This window comes from Ruditapes philippinarum, unplaced genomic scaffold (genome assembly GCF_026571515.1).
Source record: "Ruditapes philippinarum isolate M1 unplaced genomic scaffold, ASM2657151v2 ctg862_1_1_1_1, whole genome shotgun sequence".
Taxonomy (NCBI): domain Eukaryota; kingdom Metazoa; phylum Mollusca; class Bivalvia; order Venerida; family Veneridae; genus Ruditapes; species Ruditapes philippinarum.
In genome coordinates this window covers 39,651-58,064 of record NW_026864928.1, presented here as the reverse complement: position 1 = coordinate 58,064, position 18,414 = coordinate 39,651, and the positions used below count along the sequence as shown (strand labels likewise).

At 34.8% G+C, this 18,414-nt stretch overlaps 1 protein-coding gene across 1 annotated transcript in view; it reads right to left on the bottom strand.

Moving 5' to 3' along the window:
* Positions 1–18,414, bottom strand: part of LOC132727303 (epithelial cell-transforming sequence 2 oncogene-like) — a 55,259-nt gene that overhangs the window by 5,293 nt on the left and 31,552 nt on the right. The window contains exons 10-23 of the mRNA XM_060712734.1: positions 9,726–9,841; positions 9,155–9,339; positions 8,443–8,532; positions 6,366–6,548; positions 5,610–5,713; positions 5,303–5,383; positions 4,715–5,002; positions 3,733–3,878; positions 3,295–3,363; positions 2,744–2,968; positions 2,113–2,269; positions 1,781–1,846; positions 1,021–1,112; positions 179–351 (exon numbers count right to left, since the gene is read on the bottom strand). Coding sequence (XP_060568717.1) covers positions 179–351; positions 1,021–1,112; positions 1,781–1,846; positions 2,113–2,269; positions 2,744–2,968; positions 3,295–3,363; positions 3,733–3,878; positions 4,715–5,002; positions 5,303–5,383; positions 5,610–5,713; positions 6,366–6,548; positions 8,443–8,532; positions 9,155–9,339; positions 9,726–9,841 — 1,975 coding nt within the window. The remainder of the gene's footprint in view (positions 1–178; positions 352–1,020; positions 1,113–1,780; positions 1,847–2,112; positions 2,270–2,743; positions 2,969–3,294; positions 3,364–3,732; positions 3,879–4,714; positions 5,003–5,302; positions 5,384–5,609; positions 5,714–6,365; positions 6,549–8,442; positions 8,533–9,154; positions 9,340–9,725; positions 9,842–18,414) is intronic.

Here is an 18,414-nt window from a genome sequence, read left to right as displayed (position 1 = left end):
TGCATGGACTTTATTTTCATTGATCTATATAAGCAAATATGAAGCCAAATCATGTTTTACAATATACACATATATTTTGTACTAATATATTTCGAATTTCATTTATTTAAATATTACTTGTTTAAGCTTGATAGTCAAGATAATTTGTATATTTCACCAGAAGTAACTCATTACAAACCTTTAGAATCTGGCATGTCATGTACACGCAGTCTATTGAGGGAGACACTGGCCTCAAACTTGAAGTTGTACTCAATCGCTCGACTGAACGGAAAGTTTTTAGATGTTCTTCGTGTCAACACAAGCGCATCATTGAACAAAAACAATCCAAATATAGCAGCATGCTGGTAAACCCTATGATATATATAGAAAAATGTAAAAAATATGTTCCAATTACTGACCTTAAATTTTTATACATTCTTAACCATTTGATTTTCAAATACTATTCTTGTTGGTGAGGTTAAGTTTATTATTATTTTTTGTACACATAGATAATGTCTTTGTTTGTTTGTTTGATTGGGTTTTACGTCACACCAACACAGTATAGGTCATATGGCGATGTTCCAGTTATACTTGAAGAGAAAGACCTCAGTTGCCTTTCCGTGTATTTTTTCAGGCATAAACGGGCACCTGAGAAGAACCACCAACGTTCTGTAAGCTAGTCTGGATAGCTTCCCTGCATAAAACAATGTAAAGTCCCTGCCAGGATTTGAACCCACAGCAGTGAGGGGCAAGTGGTTTGAAGGACCATAACCACTTGGCCAGGGCCGCCCCTATATATAAAATCTTGTTATATATAGAGAGTTAAATGTACTTGGGGCTATATGCCATATACATTCATAAACACGTCATGTTTAAATCCATTATCATACACCAAAACTTCAAGTACAGTATATCTATCATTGATTAAATGTTGTTTGTGTGTTTTAAAGAATAGAAAAAATAAAAAATTTTCAACTAGTCTTTCCTACAAAAATATTTCATTACTTTAATTTGTAACAATTATCATGAGTGTAAACTTACTGTAATTCTGGTATTTCTGAAGATTTCTTTGGTGGATTCAGTTGCTTTGCATCTAAATGTTTAATCAGGTATCTGTTAGCTTCCAACAAAGCCTGTAATATATACATGCTATATAATACTGTTTTTTTTCCAGAAATAATGTTAAACTTAAGATAATGGATCACAGGAAAGTATAATTACGATGTATCAAAATCTTGCAAAATGAATAGGGTTTGCAATGTAGCTTCTTTAAAAGCTGAACATAATCTTTAATATCAAAGTTACATCTTTTTTTACTCCTTGTAAGAAGATGGAAGTTAAAATCTAACAGTTGTTAAAAAGAAAAAATGTTCTCTTTGATGACTGCGGTTACCTCATCACTAATACTTTAAATCCCTTGAAAGTTTTAATTCAAAAGATCTTCATTCATTTATGAGCACCTTACCAAATTATGACAACATATCAAGTAACAAACAGAAGCAGTACTAGCACAGGAAATCCTAATATAAACCCAAAGCAACATTTGGTAAGATGTTACCAGTTGCAGCTTAAATGAACAAGTTTAACACTTGCTGAATTTACAAAATGGACTTGTCCTGCTTTGATATTTTTGGATCTTCTAATTGTGAACATGAGGGGTTATATCAAAAACCAAGACACTAAACTGAAACTGCCAGTAGTACAAAGTCTCATTAGATTGCAAAGAAGAGCAGGCTGTTCTAGCTCTATGCTGTTGTTTTTTGAAAGAGTTTAAGTAAGTATCAGACAGAGGTGAACTTACCGGGCAGTTTTGTATTTTTCTCTGTAATTCTATCAGCTCCTTGTCTCTCTCCATCCTCATTTTACACTGTATTATACAAATGGTAAGTAAATTGATACAATCATTGTATCAAATACATATAAACACTAATTCATCCACTGCTATAAGTAACTTTAAACAGACATAGAAAGATGGCATTTTGCGCTGCTGAGATCCTGTAAAGAGGCATTATAACTATTACAAACTTATTTCCTATATTTATGATACATTTGCTCCATATTTGTCATTTATTGGCATTTGTGTACTTCAATACTCTATAGTGACAATATGAATGAACAAATTTTTAGGTGTACCTCATTTATACATTTCTCTAGTTCAGTGAGTGTACTTATAGCATCGGCGAGGTCAGCTCGGTCCTGGTGTGACTTGGGCGTGTGAAGCTCGAACCAGCTCAATAATGTTACATACTCATTTATCCTCCTTGATGGCAGTAACAACATCTCCTGTAGTCTGAATATATAATATTTCTTATATTTACATATAAATTGACAGTATTATATTATCTATGAAGCAAATCTAGCATGTGTCTTAAAAGTAAGTTACTGAGAAATAATGTTTCGGAACAAATTGTTTTGAAAAAAGAAAATAAGCAATGAAACTAATATAATTTGTAAGTCTTTTTTTTTTTCTTTCTTTTTGAGCAAGATGTAACTGGCATTTATAAAATTAAATCTTTCTTTACATTTCATACTAAGCTCTGAAAACAAAAGAATACAGTCATGTTTAAGATACATTTTAGTACTTAATACATTTATTCATATACATCTTCAGTAAAATATCTAACTTATATTTAGCCTTACAAATTAATTAGCTAAGTAAAGAGAGTGCAAGAATTTTATGACTGTGTTCTATGTACACAAGTTTATGACAAAAATATTTTAAAATCTAACTCAGAACAACGTAGTTATAACAATATATACTTACGTTAACATCTTAGTCTCGGGTGTCCTGTCATTTCTCGCCAGGAAAGCTCTAAATGCAGGTGTCTGTTCTTTAGATCTCTCTATACAGCGGAGAATAACCTCGTTATTATTCACAAAGTTTGTATAAACCTTCAACCTTGTGCAGAACTTGACAAATATATCTCCAACACACGTTTCCTGGGCATCCCACTCTAACAAACGATTCTGAAGATTGTCCTTTAAATCACTGAAAATGTTCATAATTTCAAGTATAAAGACATAAATGGTAATAATTCTTTTAACATACAGAAATATTTTAACAAATAAAGAATGAGTACACTTCAAATATCAAAGTTTATGATTTCCATGCTGCAATACTTTTAATATTTAAATTCACTCGTATATCAAGTATTTAAACTTGTTTGTAAACTCAATAAAAAAAATCTACCCTCATTATGAGATAATAGTAGTAAATCAGTTGACTGATGTCTATCTTTTTAACAAATCATTTACAAGGTACAAAAATGATAATGTTTTCTCAAAACTGTAAATGGAGAAAAAAGGTTAACTTACTTGCTGATGTCAAGTATAGCCAATACATCCGTGAAAATAATCTGTAGATTTTGATTACTGATAATTGCTCTGAAATACACACCATAAAACCTTTTTATTATTGAAAATTCAAACAAAAATTATAGAACGAGGAAATCCCCTGTCAACAAGGAAAAATCACAGACTCAATTCTTTTTTAGTCTGTTTATTGAAGATAATGGTAACATTTCTCATATTCTCTGCTCAGGTTTATATTCAATCCTCTACATTTAAAGTATTGATCCGATGTTACAGAAGGACAAGAAACATATAAAAGAATACAAATGTCCTTTCCTTTTATATATTTTTAAAAGGTGTATGAAACAACTGCACATATGACCAGTTAATATATTACCTTTAATTCCAAGTAGATCATATGACTATATATATATTTTTTTTTGACCTGACCAAAATACCGACCTGTTAGATCTAAGAGCAGCATTTAGAGGTTTAAAGTAGACATTTTTGATGGCAGTCAGTACTCTGTTGTACTCCACTTCACTAGAGACCATCTCCATGGCGATAGGTGTTCTCTTCTCAGGATGATCACTATATTTCTGTGTTGTCTGTGAAAATATACAAAATTTATAAAAGAAAGTGTACACAACTACCACTTTATATATTAAGACATCAAATAATATGAATTAAGATGTTACAATAGGACAGATGCTAAACACTTTAGCCAACTGACTTCTAAATCCCTTGATGCATGACAGAGTTATGGACCAGACAAGATTTTCTAACTGCTTACCTTTGATCTTTAAGGACGTTTTCGGGAGTTTTCATATAGACATATAGGCAAAACTAAAAACTGTTCAATAGAATTTCTTTAAACTTGGCATGTTGTTAGAATATGATAACAGAAACATTTTAATTGAGAAAAAAAAATGGGATCACCATTCTTGTTTTGCCTATATGTCTATATGAAAACTCCCAAAAACGTCTTGACCTTGGTGATAGGGGTCTTGGTCTTGCATATCTCATCATGCTACACATTTGTGCCAAGTAATTTTGAAATCCCTTGATGGCTAAAGGTGTAAGTGGCCAGACAAGGTTTTTTGAACACACACACCCTGGACACCAAGACTGACAGACAGATAAGGGTAATGTGATATGCCGCCACTATTACAAGGCCATTAAAATTGGGCAAAACCTCACAAAGTTACGTTTTATCTTGCATAACAATATAAGCCCCCTTTTTTATCCAAATGCATGTAGATTGTTGAGAAAAAATTTAAACTTTTAACGTTTCTATTGTAAATTAAAACAGAAATGACACCAGGCTGGTTGTACCAGCTAAAATAACTTTTATTAACTTTTAAGTTTCCTACTTCACTTCTTATTATTTTCAGAAAAGCATTAGCAGCAGTATAGACTTTGTTTTAGATAACTGCTGACTTACCAATCTTTCTAATTTTCCAGTAGCTCTCAAAGTACCAAACTTCTGACTCATCTCTTGTGTTCTCAACACCACTTTTCTCTTCTCATCTTTATGTCTATGTCTCTTTGTTTCCTTCTCCGACCCCTCGTCTTTCCTCGCCTCACCGTCGGCATCCTCATCCTGGTCCCAGTCTCGTGTCTGTGCGTATGTTCTTGTTGTCTCATCAAACTTGTCCCGATTTTCATCCTCTTCTTCTTCCTCCACTTCTTCCTCATCATCATCATAACTGTCCTTGAGTGGCTGCAGTTTCTATATTATAACATATTAAACCATTAGTGTGAAATAATTCATATATACAAAGGATAATTTTTTTATACATTTGTAAATCAAGGCACATAAATTTGTAAATCAAGGTACATAAATTTGTAAATCAAGGTACATAAATTTGTAAATCAAGGTACATACATTTGTTAATCAATGTATCTGAATATATGAGAAATTCTAAATTTTTCTCCTACAACAAGATTTTTTAAAGTTTTAAAAGTCAAAGTTTTTTTAAGTTCTAGAGACTTGAAATATTGAAGATACATGGCATATATTATTATTTACCTGTTTAGTACTGGTAAAGTTGAGGTCATTTACACCTGCTTTCTGTAGAAGATATTCACCTAGGAACTCCAATGGATTTACCTGAAAAATAAACCTCCTTGTTTATATAGCAAACAAAATAAATAAAATTCAATTTGGCAGTGAACATGACATATCAGATTAGAAATTATCACAATTTTCTTTGTCAGGACAGAATCAATAATCAGAATTTTTCGATTTATTAAAAATATTGTATTTATACTTGATATGTTTAAATTTTCGTTGCTGGTTAATTAAGAACACAAGAATGAAAATATTAAATGCATACCCCATTTTGGTTGCCAAGTTCACACAGTCCCTCTGTCAGTGCAGTAGTAATATTTTTCACCCCTCGTATGTCTGTTTGCCCGAGAACACCAAATATAACTTCACCTTGAAAATAATAAAATGATAAACTAAATAGTCATCTAAATATTACATAAAAGGCATGTATTTTTTTGTCCAATTATTTTAATGAAAACACTTTTTGCTAATTTTAATGGTAACATATTTTTATTAATATTTCTTTTTTGTTGCATTTTAAGTCGTATCAACGCAGTACAGGTCATGTGGCGGCTTTCCAGCTTACTGGTAGAGGAAGACCTCAGGTGCCCTTCTGCAACTTTAGGAGTAATAATCCTATTCAATAATATGATTATGATATCTACATTGCAGTGCTATGTCTAAAGTATTGAAACTGCATCTAACAAGCTTTCATTGTTCATAAATCATAATTTTTGAAATTGCTTTACCACACATTTAATTATAAATAACAAAGGCATATTTAAAATATCTATAATCAACATTTTATGTTAGGGGAGCGAAGCCTAGTGACTAGGGTGTCTGCCTCTCAACCCAGGGATCATGGGTTTGAGCCCTATACAGGTCACAGCAATGTTTCTTCATATGACCCCCAGTAGTGGTTGGTTCCAGGAACGGAACTCAAAAGTGATTAATATAAGTTGCAAGATCTTGTTGGGCTTAAATAAATACGTTTAAACCAACATTTAATGTTAGAACTTTGTAAGTCAACATTGACAGATACCTGCTAACTGTGCCGCTATATCTCTATGTGCTGTCTCAAAGTAAGGTGTTAGAACCTGTTTACATTTTCCCAAAGCTTCCAGTGCCTGGTCCGCTGTATTTGCCCAGACATTGAGCTTACTAGTACAGAAATATTGTTCTGGTGGGGGACCTTCTTTATATGGTAAACACCATTCTGTGTTCACTGAAAACAAAACAATTATTTTATACTAAAATACAAAGTTAGATGTAAAATAATTTCATGTGAAATAATTTCAGCTAAGTTAAAGTTACATTAAATAAATTTCATAACAAAAAGAAATAGCGACATTTCATTGATAAATTGGGTTTCATATCGACTCCAGATCTTATTTTGGTGTCCAGACAACCAAAATGAGTTTAATGAGCATACAAATGTGCAACCTCATTGTGGCGAATTCGGAAGTACAATTTCTGTTTGCATTAGAAACTCCGCCTTCAGATCATCCGTACATCAATATTAAATCAACAAACATGACTATAAGTAGCAGTCCTTATTTAACGGTATATTTCCGCATTGTAACGGATATTTTCATACAAATTTAATCCTTTTTATGAGATGATTATTTTTTCTGAACCACAGGCCTAGTGCACCGTGAAGCTTAAAAGTGTGTTTGCACAAGAAAATCTTATATTTGCTGTGTTCCGGATAGCAACTATAACACCGTGACGTAGCGCATACACAAGATGATTATATAGTCTTCATTTGCATGTTAAAATTCGTATACAAACTTTAGTGTTACCGTGGGGTTTTCCATTTAAAATCCTAATTTATGAACAATATTTGATGAGATTTAAAACTTTAACTTTTAAAAAGGTTAATGAAACTGTAGAATGCTTGGTTTTTAGGCCAATGGCAAAAATATTTTAACATATTTATTTAATGTAGCTTTAATGTCAGCTTACATATATATACAAGATTCTGGTTGACTGCAAAATAACCAGTTTAAGGCCCTATATTTGTTTATTTTAAATTAATGCTAAACATACATGTATCTTATGGAATTTTTCATGTAACTGTTTTCAATATATTTTCAAAGTAAAGGATATAAGGAATGGTCAACTTTCATTTTAAAGATCCTGTAACACAATTTTTTATGGTTTTAAATCATAAATATGATGCTCAAATTAAGATTTATCAACATTGTAGGTTCCAAAAAGCCTTATTTATCAAGATATTACCGAATTTAACATTTCATGTAAAAAAAGGGAGGTAATAAAACTTTATTTTCTATAAAGTTTAAGTCAAATTTTACAATAAGAAATGAATGCATATATTTAAATGATTACATATAAAATGCACAAATATTTGCAGTACATATTTTACATATTCTTCGATGTTTGAAAATTGTTTTATTTGCATAATTATGTACATATATATAATTTTACTTAGTGTGGTTTATAACCACTTCTCACTTCCCCTCAGAGCGTGCACGTCGCTGAGAAGGCACAGGGCATCGGCAGATGATTGAAGGATTGTGTATCGTTTAAGGCGGCAAATTCGCATGGTTTCTTCTACTCGGGGTTACGTTTAAGGCGGCACGAACTAGATAGACTTCATGAAGTTAGCTGCCGGTGTCCTGACTAATGCCGAGGGGAGTGGCCCTACAAAGTAGGCGCTTGGGTCGACGAGGATGGTGTGCTAGGGTGCGTGAGCCCCTAGCACGGTTAGACGGCTTGAAAGGCAGGCCTATAGCTGGCACAAACAGCCCTTTTCAGGGCTAAACACCTTTCCTATTGTCACAGGTTACTGTACATTTAGGTTCTCATTGACCGCCGTACAGTGACCTACTTTTGGCTCAAAATTCATATCTTTGGCTAATACTCCGTGGAAATTGCATGGAGGTAAATTATCACCACTTTGTGCTTCAAAATTAACTCTTTAAGGACATGACTGGTGACATGTCCGGGGTCCGTACTCGACAGCGCAAGCTGCATTTTGTGCCCTTACGGGCGGATGGACCCTCATTAAGCATTAACAACTGACTGACTGGTTTATAACCAATTTGATCACAACATACAGGGTCTTTAATGACTATGTGTTTTCACAAATGACTTACCATGATTGTATTGCCCTATGATGCCTGTAGGACTTGAGAACTGAATTCCAGTCAGGACAGTTAGCTGTACCATTAACTCCATACCTAACTCTAATATGTAAATCAAAACTTTTTATAATAACATATAACATAAGTGCCAGATTATCTTTTAATACAGTTCTACAAATGTTATGAATAATATAAGTTCCTAAGTAAAATCAAAGCACATTTATAAAGTTATTTATCATACAGCAAGTTTGTAATGTCGCTTTTTATTGGATAATCATGACATTTATATAGTTTTATATTCCTGCTGCTGTCAATTTATGAAGAAATCTGACTTTTTACTCTACAAAAGGAAGTTTGCAGTATTATAAATTCCTTATAAATATTCCTGACATGTTTTATGGCTTTATATTAACAGTTGTTTATGTAACGGCTAAGGTTATATTTACAATTGTTTCTATTAGATCATATAACCTGTCAAAAATCTTTATAAGTAATATAATATCTTTTTACTATTTTGAAGTATAAATAGATCTTTTATTACTAAGCAACTGAATAGGAGTCATGGAGTAAATGAAAAAAGTAAGTCATATTTGTATGTTAAAGCTATATTATTAGTTTCTGTTGGGCCATGTTTATTTACTTATATACAGAGCATAATATTTACACATCACAAACTTTAGCACTTAAACAGTTTAAACACTTATACAATTTAACACAGTTTTACCTGAAGCAGCTAAAGGTGCAAATATATCAAACTGTCCTCCCATCTCTGAAGGAAGTACATGACTAGACACAGTCTCAAAGAATTCTCGGGCTTCTGGGTAATCCATGTTCTCTAGACTGATGTTACATCCATGTGCCAGTCTAATCTCCCCTGGCAACTCAGCATGTGTAAATATTCCTATACTCCTAAAATGTGCATGATAATGACATGTGAACAATACTTCATATACCTTCTATTCTAATGCAAGTATGTCATGTGTTAAAACAGATTTTATAATCTATGATAGAACTTTAGAAACTTTTGCAAGTCCAATTGAATTTGCTGATCTAACTGGTTGAGGTAAAGGAAATTAAGACATAAAAGATTATCTTTGTTTTCTCAACCTTTACATACACTAACTTAACTACTCTGTTGTAACAAAAATAGTTCTTCATAGCATTTTTTGTGAATCTAAGTAGCTGAGAGTACAGATTATCATTTGTGATTAAAATCTCTTCAAAATCCATGACTTTGATTATCAAACTTTGACTGGTTTTCTATCAAACATAAAGTGAATCTAATAATAACTCACTGTGCATTTCTGCCCTGTAGAACTTGTTCCAGCCTAAGACTGAGAGTCTCTTGACTGGTACCTTCATACTCATACACTATAGGGATGACACCAAACAGAACTGCATCTAACAGTAACTGAAATGTAAAGAATAACACAATCATTGGTAATACAAGTAAAATGGTTTCCTGCGGGGAACATTTTTTGATGATATAAAGATATTTCATTTAACTATCTTCAACATTGTTTGGGTGGGTGGATAAATAAACGTTTGTATCAGGAATATAGTTGACAATAATCGATCAATATAGAAGAAGGTCTTTTTCCACCTTAAACGGTGTTACGTAAATATGTATGTATGTACAGAGTTATTGCGCCAATATTAGCGTCACGTTTAGCGTGACGCGCCTTTTTATATGTTATTGTATTGACGTCATTATATGAGTTGACTTCCGGTAATCGAAATAAAACAACGTTATTGAAGAACCAGTGCAATCTTTTGATTATTTAGTGTTTACACAACATTTTGGTCCCGCGAACCGGATAACACTATGGCAACAAAATTACGTTCTATACAGAAGGGTCACAAAGGCGCAGTTACACGACTCCTGAACAAATTCGAGATAATTCAGCGGGAGGCAGCCGATTACGAGGAACTTGTGACGATCATTGATTCCCTCAAACAGAAACAGCAGACGATCACGGAGATTCACGAAAAGATCCTTGATTCTTTTCAAGACGAAGAAGAAGAACAAATAGAAACAGAAATTCTTGAGCATGATGAGTATATATACATGTTAAAGACCAAGATACAGAAGATACATGATTTTAGGAAGGTATCAATTTCAAATTTGAACTACAATTCCCCAGCTCTTAACCCTAATGCTCAGCCATTTCAAGCGTCCGTATCAAGCGAAACATCCGAGATTTGTGCGCCAGGTATCAGCGAGAATACTTCCCAGATGCATTTCTTACCGTCTTTATCTCAAAGCTCAGTATATCACAAATTACCAAAGTTAGATTTGCCGAAGTTCGACGGAAATGTCCTTGATTGGTGTTCATTCTGGGATTCCTACGAGTCTGCTATACACACGAATCTTTCACTTAGCGGAGTACAGAAATTCAATTACTTGAAGTCGTGTCTTAAAAATGAGGCTTTGCAAACAATAGCTGGATTTGCCTTAACTAATGTTAATTATGAACAGGCTATTTCATTGTTACATGAGAGATATGGTCAAAAAGACAGAATTATCCAAACTTACATGAAAGCATTACTAGAAGTTCCAGCACCCAGGTACACTATACAGAGTGTTAGAAAATTCTATGATACAACAGAGACATATATCAGAGCATTAGCTTCACTGAATCAGAATGAGACCACATACGGTTCACTACTTACACCTGTTATCCTTCAAAAACTACCGCCAGAGGTCAGAACAAACATTACACGTGCGCACGGGATACAGTCGTGGTCTTTGCGCGAATTGATGAAATGTATACTGAATGAAATCAATATTTTAGACGCTGGAAATTTGCTGAATACCCCTCAAGACTTAATTCCGACAGCAACTTTTCTAACAAAATCTGATTCTAGTAGAACAGAAAGAAAAAATACACCCATACCAAACAACTTACGATCACATAGACAAAGATGCGTGTTTTGTAAGGGAGATCACTCTTGTATAGACTGTGTAAAATGTAAAGATCGTGAACAGAGAATGAAGATAGTGAAGGAAAGAAGGCTATGTTTTAATTGCCTGGGAAACCACAAGATTACAGACTGTAAATCTAAATTCAAGTGTAAAATATGCTCACGCAGACATCATACTAGTATTTGTGGAGTAGAAAAAGAAGCCAAATCTACAGATAAGTATCCTGTTATCAACAATGAGAAAAAGAACTCCACTTCGGTATTACATTCTGCTCACTCTACCACACCAGGTCCTGTATTATTAAAGACAGCAGTTTCCATGGTAACCTCAAAAAGTACCTCCATTTCTGCCAATTTCCTATTTGATGAAGGTTCCCAGAGTTCATTTATAAGTGAACACCTAGCCCAAAAATTACAATTGGAGCCCACCGGAAGTGAAACATTATACATGTCGGGTTTCGGAGACACAGAGCGTCGCGTGCGACATTTAAGCAGAGCAACCGTGTATTTAGAAACAGCAGAAGAAAATATTCCTATAAATGTTTTGATAGAGCCTGAAATTTCCATGCCACTGAAATCTTATCACAAACATGCTGGTCACCTTCCTTACCTGAAAGGGCTCAAACTCGCACATCCAGTCTCAGGAGATGAAGATTTTGATATCGAGATTCTTATTGGTGCTGATCATTACTGGGACGTTATACAAGATCAAGTTATTAGAGGAGACGGGCCTACAGCTATACTGTCTAAAATCGGATACCTTCTATCAGGACCATTGAAAACAGGTACTATAATAAATTCTACGTCGATTCCCGTATCCATGATGAACGTTATTACTATGAAAACACAAGATGTTGTAAATTTAGAGAAATTTTGGGAGGTAGAGTCCATTGGAGTTGAACAGAAACCAAACCAACAGTTAAACTTTGAAGAAACAAGAGAGTATCAGGACAAAAGTATTACGTACAGTAATGGACAATACATTGCCAAATTACCATGGAAAGATGACCATCCCTTTCTATCAAGTAACGAGAACATAAGCCGACGAAGAACTATGAATGTTATAAATAGATTGAAAAAAGACCCAGAACTTCTAAAGAAATATGGAGATATTATTTACGAGCAGGAACAGAGAGGATTTATAGAGAAGGTTACAGAGCCATTATCTCCTAGTATAGACGACACATTAGTCCCGACCCCATTATTACCGCGACCAAAAGTACACTACATTCCCCATCATCCTGTGAGAAAAGACTCGGCAACCACACCCATTCGTATCGTTTATGATTGCAGTTGCAGATCATCTAAGAATTCTCCAAGTTTAAATGATTGTCTGATGAATATACCACCACAACTTAACGACTTGACTTCAATATTACTGCGTTTCCGGTACAACAAATTTGCTGTCTGCACTGATATTGAGAAAGCATTCTTAAACGTCAGCCTACATCAAGACGACCGTGACGTCACCCGTTTCTTTTGGCTATCAGATCCAAATGATCCAGATAGTTCTCTTCAGATATACCGTTTCAAGTCAGTGCTTTTTGGAGCAACGTGCTCACCATTCATTCTGAACGCAGTTATTATGAAACATTTAGATTTACATCAATGTAACATTACAGACCGAGTCAAGGAAGCGTTATATGTAGACAATATTCTTGCAAGTATACCAGATGAGAATTCACTGTTGGATTTCTACAAAGACAGCAGACACCTGTTCCAGCAAGCAGGCTTTAATTTGAGATCCTGGAGCTCAAACAACCCAAAATTACGTAAAATTATCCAGTCCGATGAAGTCGGCGACAAGGATACAGTCACAAAGATCCTGGGAATGCGTTGGGATCCTTCAGCCGATGAAATGTCGTATTCGCCAAAGATTTCAAACCCAAGTAATGACTTATTATTAACTAAAAGGGAGATTTTGAAAGAGTCGTCATCAATCTTTGATCCGTTGGGATTGCTCTGTCCAATTACTGTTAGAGGAAAGATGTTGATACAGTTGCTATGGAAACAAAACTTCGACTGGGATGAGGTTTTACCCGAAGAAATAATTACGGAATGGATAAAGATAAGAGAAGATTTAGTCAAGGCCACCGGAATAAAATTCAGCCGACAATATTTCCCAAAATCCACACACAAAGATGAAAGCCTGCATATTTTCGCCGATTCAAGCATTAAAGCGTATGGAGCATGCGCATATCTCGTTTCCGGTAACGAAAGCATACTCATCATGGCGAAGAGTAAAGTAGCCCCAATTAAGCAGCTTACAGTTCCAAAGCTAGAACTTTGTGCAGCACTTCTTGCAGCAAGACTTTGTCAACATATAAAGTCAGTTATTGACTGTAAAAGTATATTTCTATGGAGCGATAGTCAAATCGTGTTGAGTTGGATTTCTTCAGCCAAGAAACAACCGATATTTGTTTCAAATCGTGTAAATGAAATACAAGAGATGTCTAATGGTTTTCAATGGCAATATTGCCCGACTCATGAGAATCCTGCAGACCTTTTATCGAGAGGACTTACCTACGAAAAAATTCAAAATAATCCATTGTGGATGCATGGCCCTACATGGCTAACGGATGAGAGAGCATTTCCAAGGAACGATTACCAGTTTGTTGAATGTGACAATCCTAAATGTGAAATAACTGTCTTGACAGCCTCAAGATACTCATTACAAACACCAAATATTACAGAGATTCTAGACTTCCAGAGATATAATTCATATATGAAACTATTACGTGTTTCGGCCTACGTCAACCGATTTGTTAACAATTGTAGACGTTCAGAGAAAATACGTGGACCTTTAGAAACACGCGAGCTGGATGTAGCAGCCCGACAACTAATAATACACTTGCATCGACAAAATTTCCCAGAAGTGATAAAGTACCTGTTAAAAAAACAAATCTAGCAGATCAAGAAGACCAACTATAGTAACACAGCTAGATTTTTTTCATGGATGACGACAAGCTAATTCGTTGCGGCGGTATATTACATAATGCACCGTTACAAGAAAGCACGAGATTACCGTACCTTCTTCCGTCAAAACATCAATTTACAGACTTTATCATAAAGGACGCACATATTGTTCAGCTTCATTCCGGAACAGCAAGTACTGTCACTTCCTCAAAAGTCCTGGATTCCAAGTATTCGTCAACGTGTCCGGAAAATTGTTCGCTCGTGCGTCACGTGCCGCAAGGTAACAAGTAAAGCATATAGTATTCCCGACGCCCCACCTTTACCGAGCAACAGATTGAAACAAGCACAACCATTCACTGTGACAGGGATAGATTTCACTGGAGCATTGACAGTAAAAACACCTCATGGAGATCTACAAAAGGCATATATTTGTCTTTTCACGTGCGCAAATACACGAGCTATCCATTTAGAGATTGTGCCAGATATGACTGTGGAATCATTCATTTTGGCTCTACGGCGTTTCTTCAGTAGAAAATCAATTCCAAAAATTATAATGTCGGATAACGCCCTTACATATATAGCCACTGCCAAAATCCTGAAGGACGAGATTCTTGGAACACACAATATTTCATGGACTTTTATCCCGCAACATGCCCCTTGGTATGGTGGTTGGTGGGAGAGACTTATAGGTATTACCAAGACATGTATCAGAAAAGTGCTTTGGAAATCATTAATAAGCATGGAAGTTCTTCGTACACTTGTAACAGAAATAGAATGCATTATCAATGACCGCCCTCTTACATATACATATACAGATACCAAAGATGAAGAACCATTAACACCATCGCATCTACTATACGGACGAAGGATTACCTCCCCTATTTATCCAGACGACAGAGATCCCACAACAAAGGAATTAACCCAAGAATCGGCCGGTAAATTGTTCAGATTTAAGACTGCAACGCTTGATCATTTTTGGTCAAGATGGAAACACGAATACCTCACATCGTTGCGAGAGTTTCACAGAAAATCTGGTAACCATGGTGACAATATCAATGTTGGTGACGTGGTTCAAATACATGACGAGTATTTACCAAGGAATCGCTGGTCATTAGGAATTATAGAAGATGTAGCAACTGGCGGTGATGGACATATTCGAGCAGCCCGTGTTAGATCCAGACGAGGAATTACTACACGACCTATTGCCAAGCTGTACCCACTAGAACTTAAGTAACATTGTACACGTGATTCACGTGCATTGCCGGCACCAATTTTTCGCGCATGCCTTTAAAACATAAAGTGACATTTGCAATGTGTTATATATAATCAGTGAAACTTTACCGGTTAATTACAATAAGAGTATAATACAGTAACAATGATTTAAAACTAATTGCTATAGTGGTTTACTATCAGAGACAGTTTATGAATTTAATTGATTGATCGAACTTGTAATTTAATTCACTAGATATATCTGATTTCAAAGTTTCTAAGTTACAATACTTCATTTCATTGAATTTCAGTTTGTACAATTATTATTTTATCTAATATGATCTTGAACAAGCATTGTGGCCCCCGGAGTGTTACGTAAATATGTATGTATGTACAGAGTTATTGCGCCAATATTAGCGTCACGTTTAGCGTGACGCGCCTTTTTATATGTTATTGTATTGACGTCATTATATGAGTTGACTTCCGGTAATCGAAATAAAACAACGTTATTGAAGAACCAGTGCAATCTTTTGATTATTTAGTGCTTACACAACAAACGGTATTATAATTATAGAAAATTAAAAATATCACGTAATAGTTTTTTGTTCTTAATTAGGTGTAATTCTGACTTATTCCCTAGAGGATTATCTGTTATGTACCGGCAAACGGTATTTAGCCAGGTTTTCGAAAAGGTCGATTAACCAATCATGTACGGTTTACAGATCACATGCTCCTCCATGTACCGAAAACAGGTCACGTGCTCCTCCATGCCTCAAAAGTATAACGCGTATCAATACCCTGCGGTCTCCAGACCGCAGGGAATAACAATTTATAGAAATACCTAAGTAAATTTTTCTTAAAACTAGTTTACAATATTTTAGACATGTTATGAACCATTTGTTAGGTTTTCTAAGAACAAATTAAAATAATTAATCCTAAGCTTGGCAGCAACAGATTCTCCCCATGCAACCAGTGCAGCTCATTGATGCTGTCTGATTATTGTCTGCACTGTATGCTTCTCAGACAGTACATACATGTACCTTAAAAATGATGAATGGCTAAGTTCAAACTGAAAGGTGGACAAGTCCATTTCAGATATTAAAGGAGTTAATGATAAATATATATATTACAGCTAACAAATTGTTGTATACACAATGTTTTTGAATTTTCATCTTTGTTGAAAACTTAGTCTCTGCAGAGGAAATTTGTCTTGTAAAAGAACACTACACTAAAATGACTACACTACACTAAAGTTTTCCTATACAATTTGAACCATTAACAAAACAATTTTTTGGGTAAATTAGAAAAAAAAAACAAGAGCGATCAGTGATTACATGTGTCGCCTCATGATGGCCAATTTCATGTTGGGACAAGTTTTGTGACGGACGGACAGACAGACGGACAGTGCACAACTAGACTTGGTACTGATGATTCCTGTAAAGTTTGGATGAAATTGCACCAGTAGTTTATGAGGAGTAGTCCGGACAAGCTTTTGTGTATCTGGCAACACACAGAAAAAAACACCTTTTTATCAAAGGGCCATAACTCAGCAAAAAATCATTCCACCGGAAAAACCGTGCAATATGCGCAAGGACTTGAGCTACAGATCAATCCTGTTAAGTTTCATTGAAATTGCATTTGTGGTATAAGAGAAGTAGTCCGGACAAACTTTAAAAATAAAAATTATTGAAGGGCCATAACTCTGACAAAAATCATTGAACCGGAAAATTCTGACAATATGTACAACTAGACTTGGTACTGATGATTCCTGTAAAGTTTGGATGAAATTGCACCAGTAGTTTATGAGGAGTAGTCCGGACAAGCTTTTGTGTATCTGGCAACACACAGAAACAAGAGCCCGGTTTGAGCCGGGTGATGCTCCCCGAATAGGTTTTGGACACAGGAAAGTACACCTCTTGTAGTTTCAGAGTTATGTCCCTGGAAAAAGTTCAAAGTGCAATAATTCCAAAATTAGGAAAGGCAGAGTTACTGTTATTTGCACTGCACTTCTAATCACTGTTATCTATCAACTTACAAAGTTTCTTGTTGATATCTCTTATGGTTTCCGAGTTATGTTCCGGACAACTTCAAAAAGTAAAAATAAACAAAGGGCAATAACTCCAGAATTAGGCAAAACAGAGTTATGATTCTCGTGCACTGCACATCTACCCATTGAGATACATCTACCTAGAGATCTATTCACCTACAAAGTTTCATGTTGATATCTCTTAAAGTTTTACAGCTATGTCCAGTACAAGATTTTTCTTAAAGGGGAGATAATTCAAAAATGAGGCTTAACAGAGTTATATTTTTTTTGCACTGCACTTCTACTCAATGAGATCTATCTACCTACAATGTTTCATCTTGATATCTCTTATAATTTTAGAGTTATGTTCCGGACAAAGTTCACTGTTAAAATTAACTAAGGGCAATAACTCAAAAATTAGGACAAAAAGAGTTATTGTTTTTATGCACTGCACATCTACCCATTGAGATCTATTCACCTACAAAGTTTCATGTTGATATCTCTTATAGTTTTAGAGTTATGCCCCGGACAAGATTTTTCTATAAGGGGAGATAATTCAAAAATGAGGCTTAACAGAGTTATGGTTCTTTTGCACTGCACCTCTACTCAATGAGATCTATCTACCTACAATGTTTCATCTTGATATCTCTTATAGTTTTAGAGTTATGTTCCGGACAAAGTTCAAAGTGTTGAAATTAACAAAGGGCAATAACTCCAAAATTAGGACAAAAAGAGTTATTGTTCTTATGCACTGCACATCTACCCATTGAGATCTATTCACCTACAAAGTTTCATGTTGATATCTCTTATAGTTTTAGAGTTATGCCCCGGACAAGATTTTTCTATAAGGGGAGATAATTCAAAAATGAGGCTTAACAGAGTTATGGTTCTTTTGCACTGCACCTCTA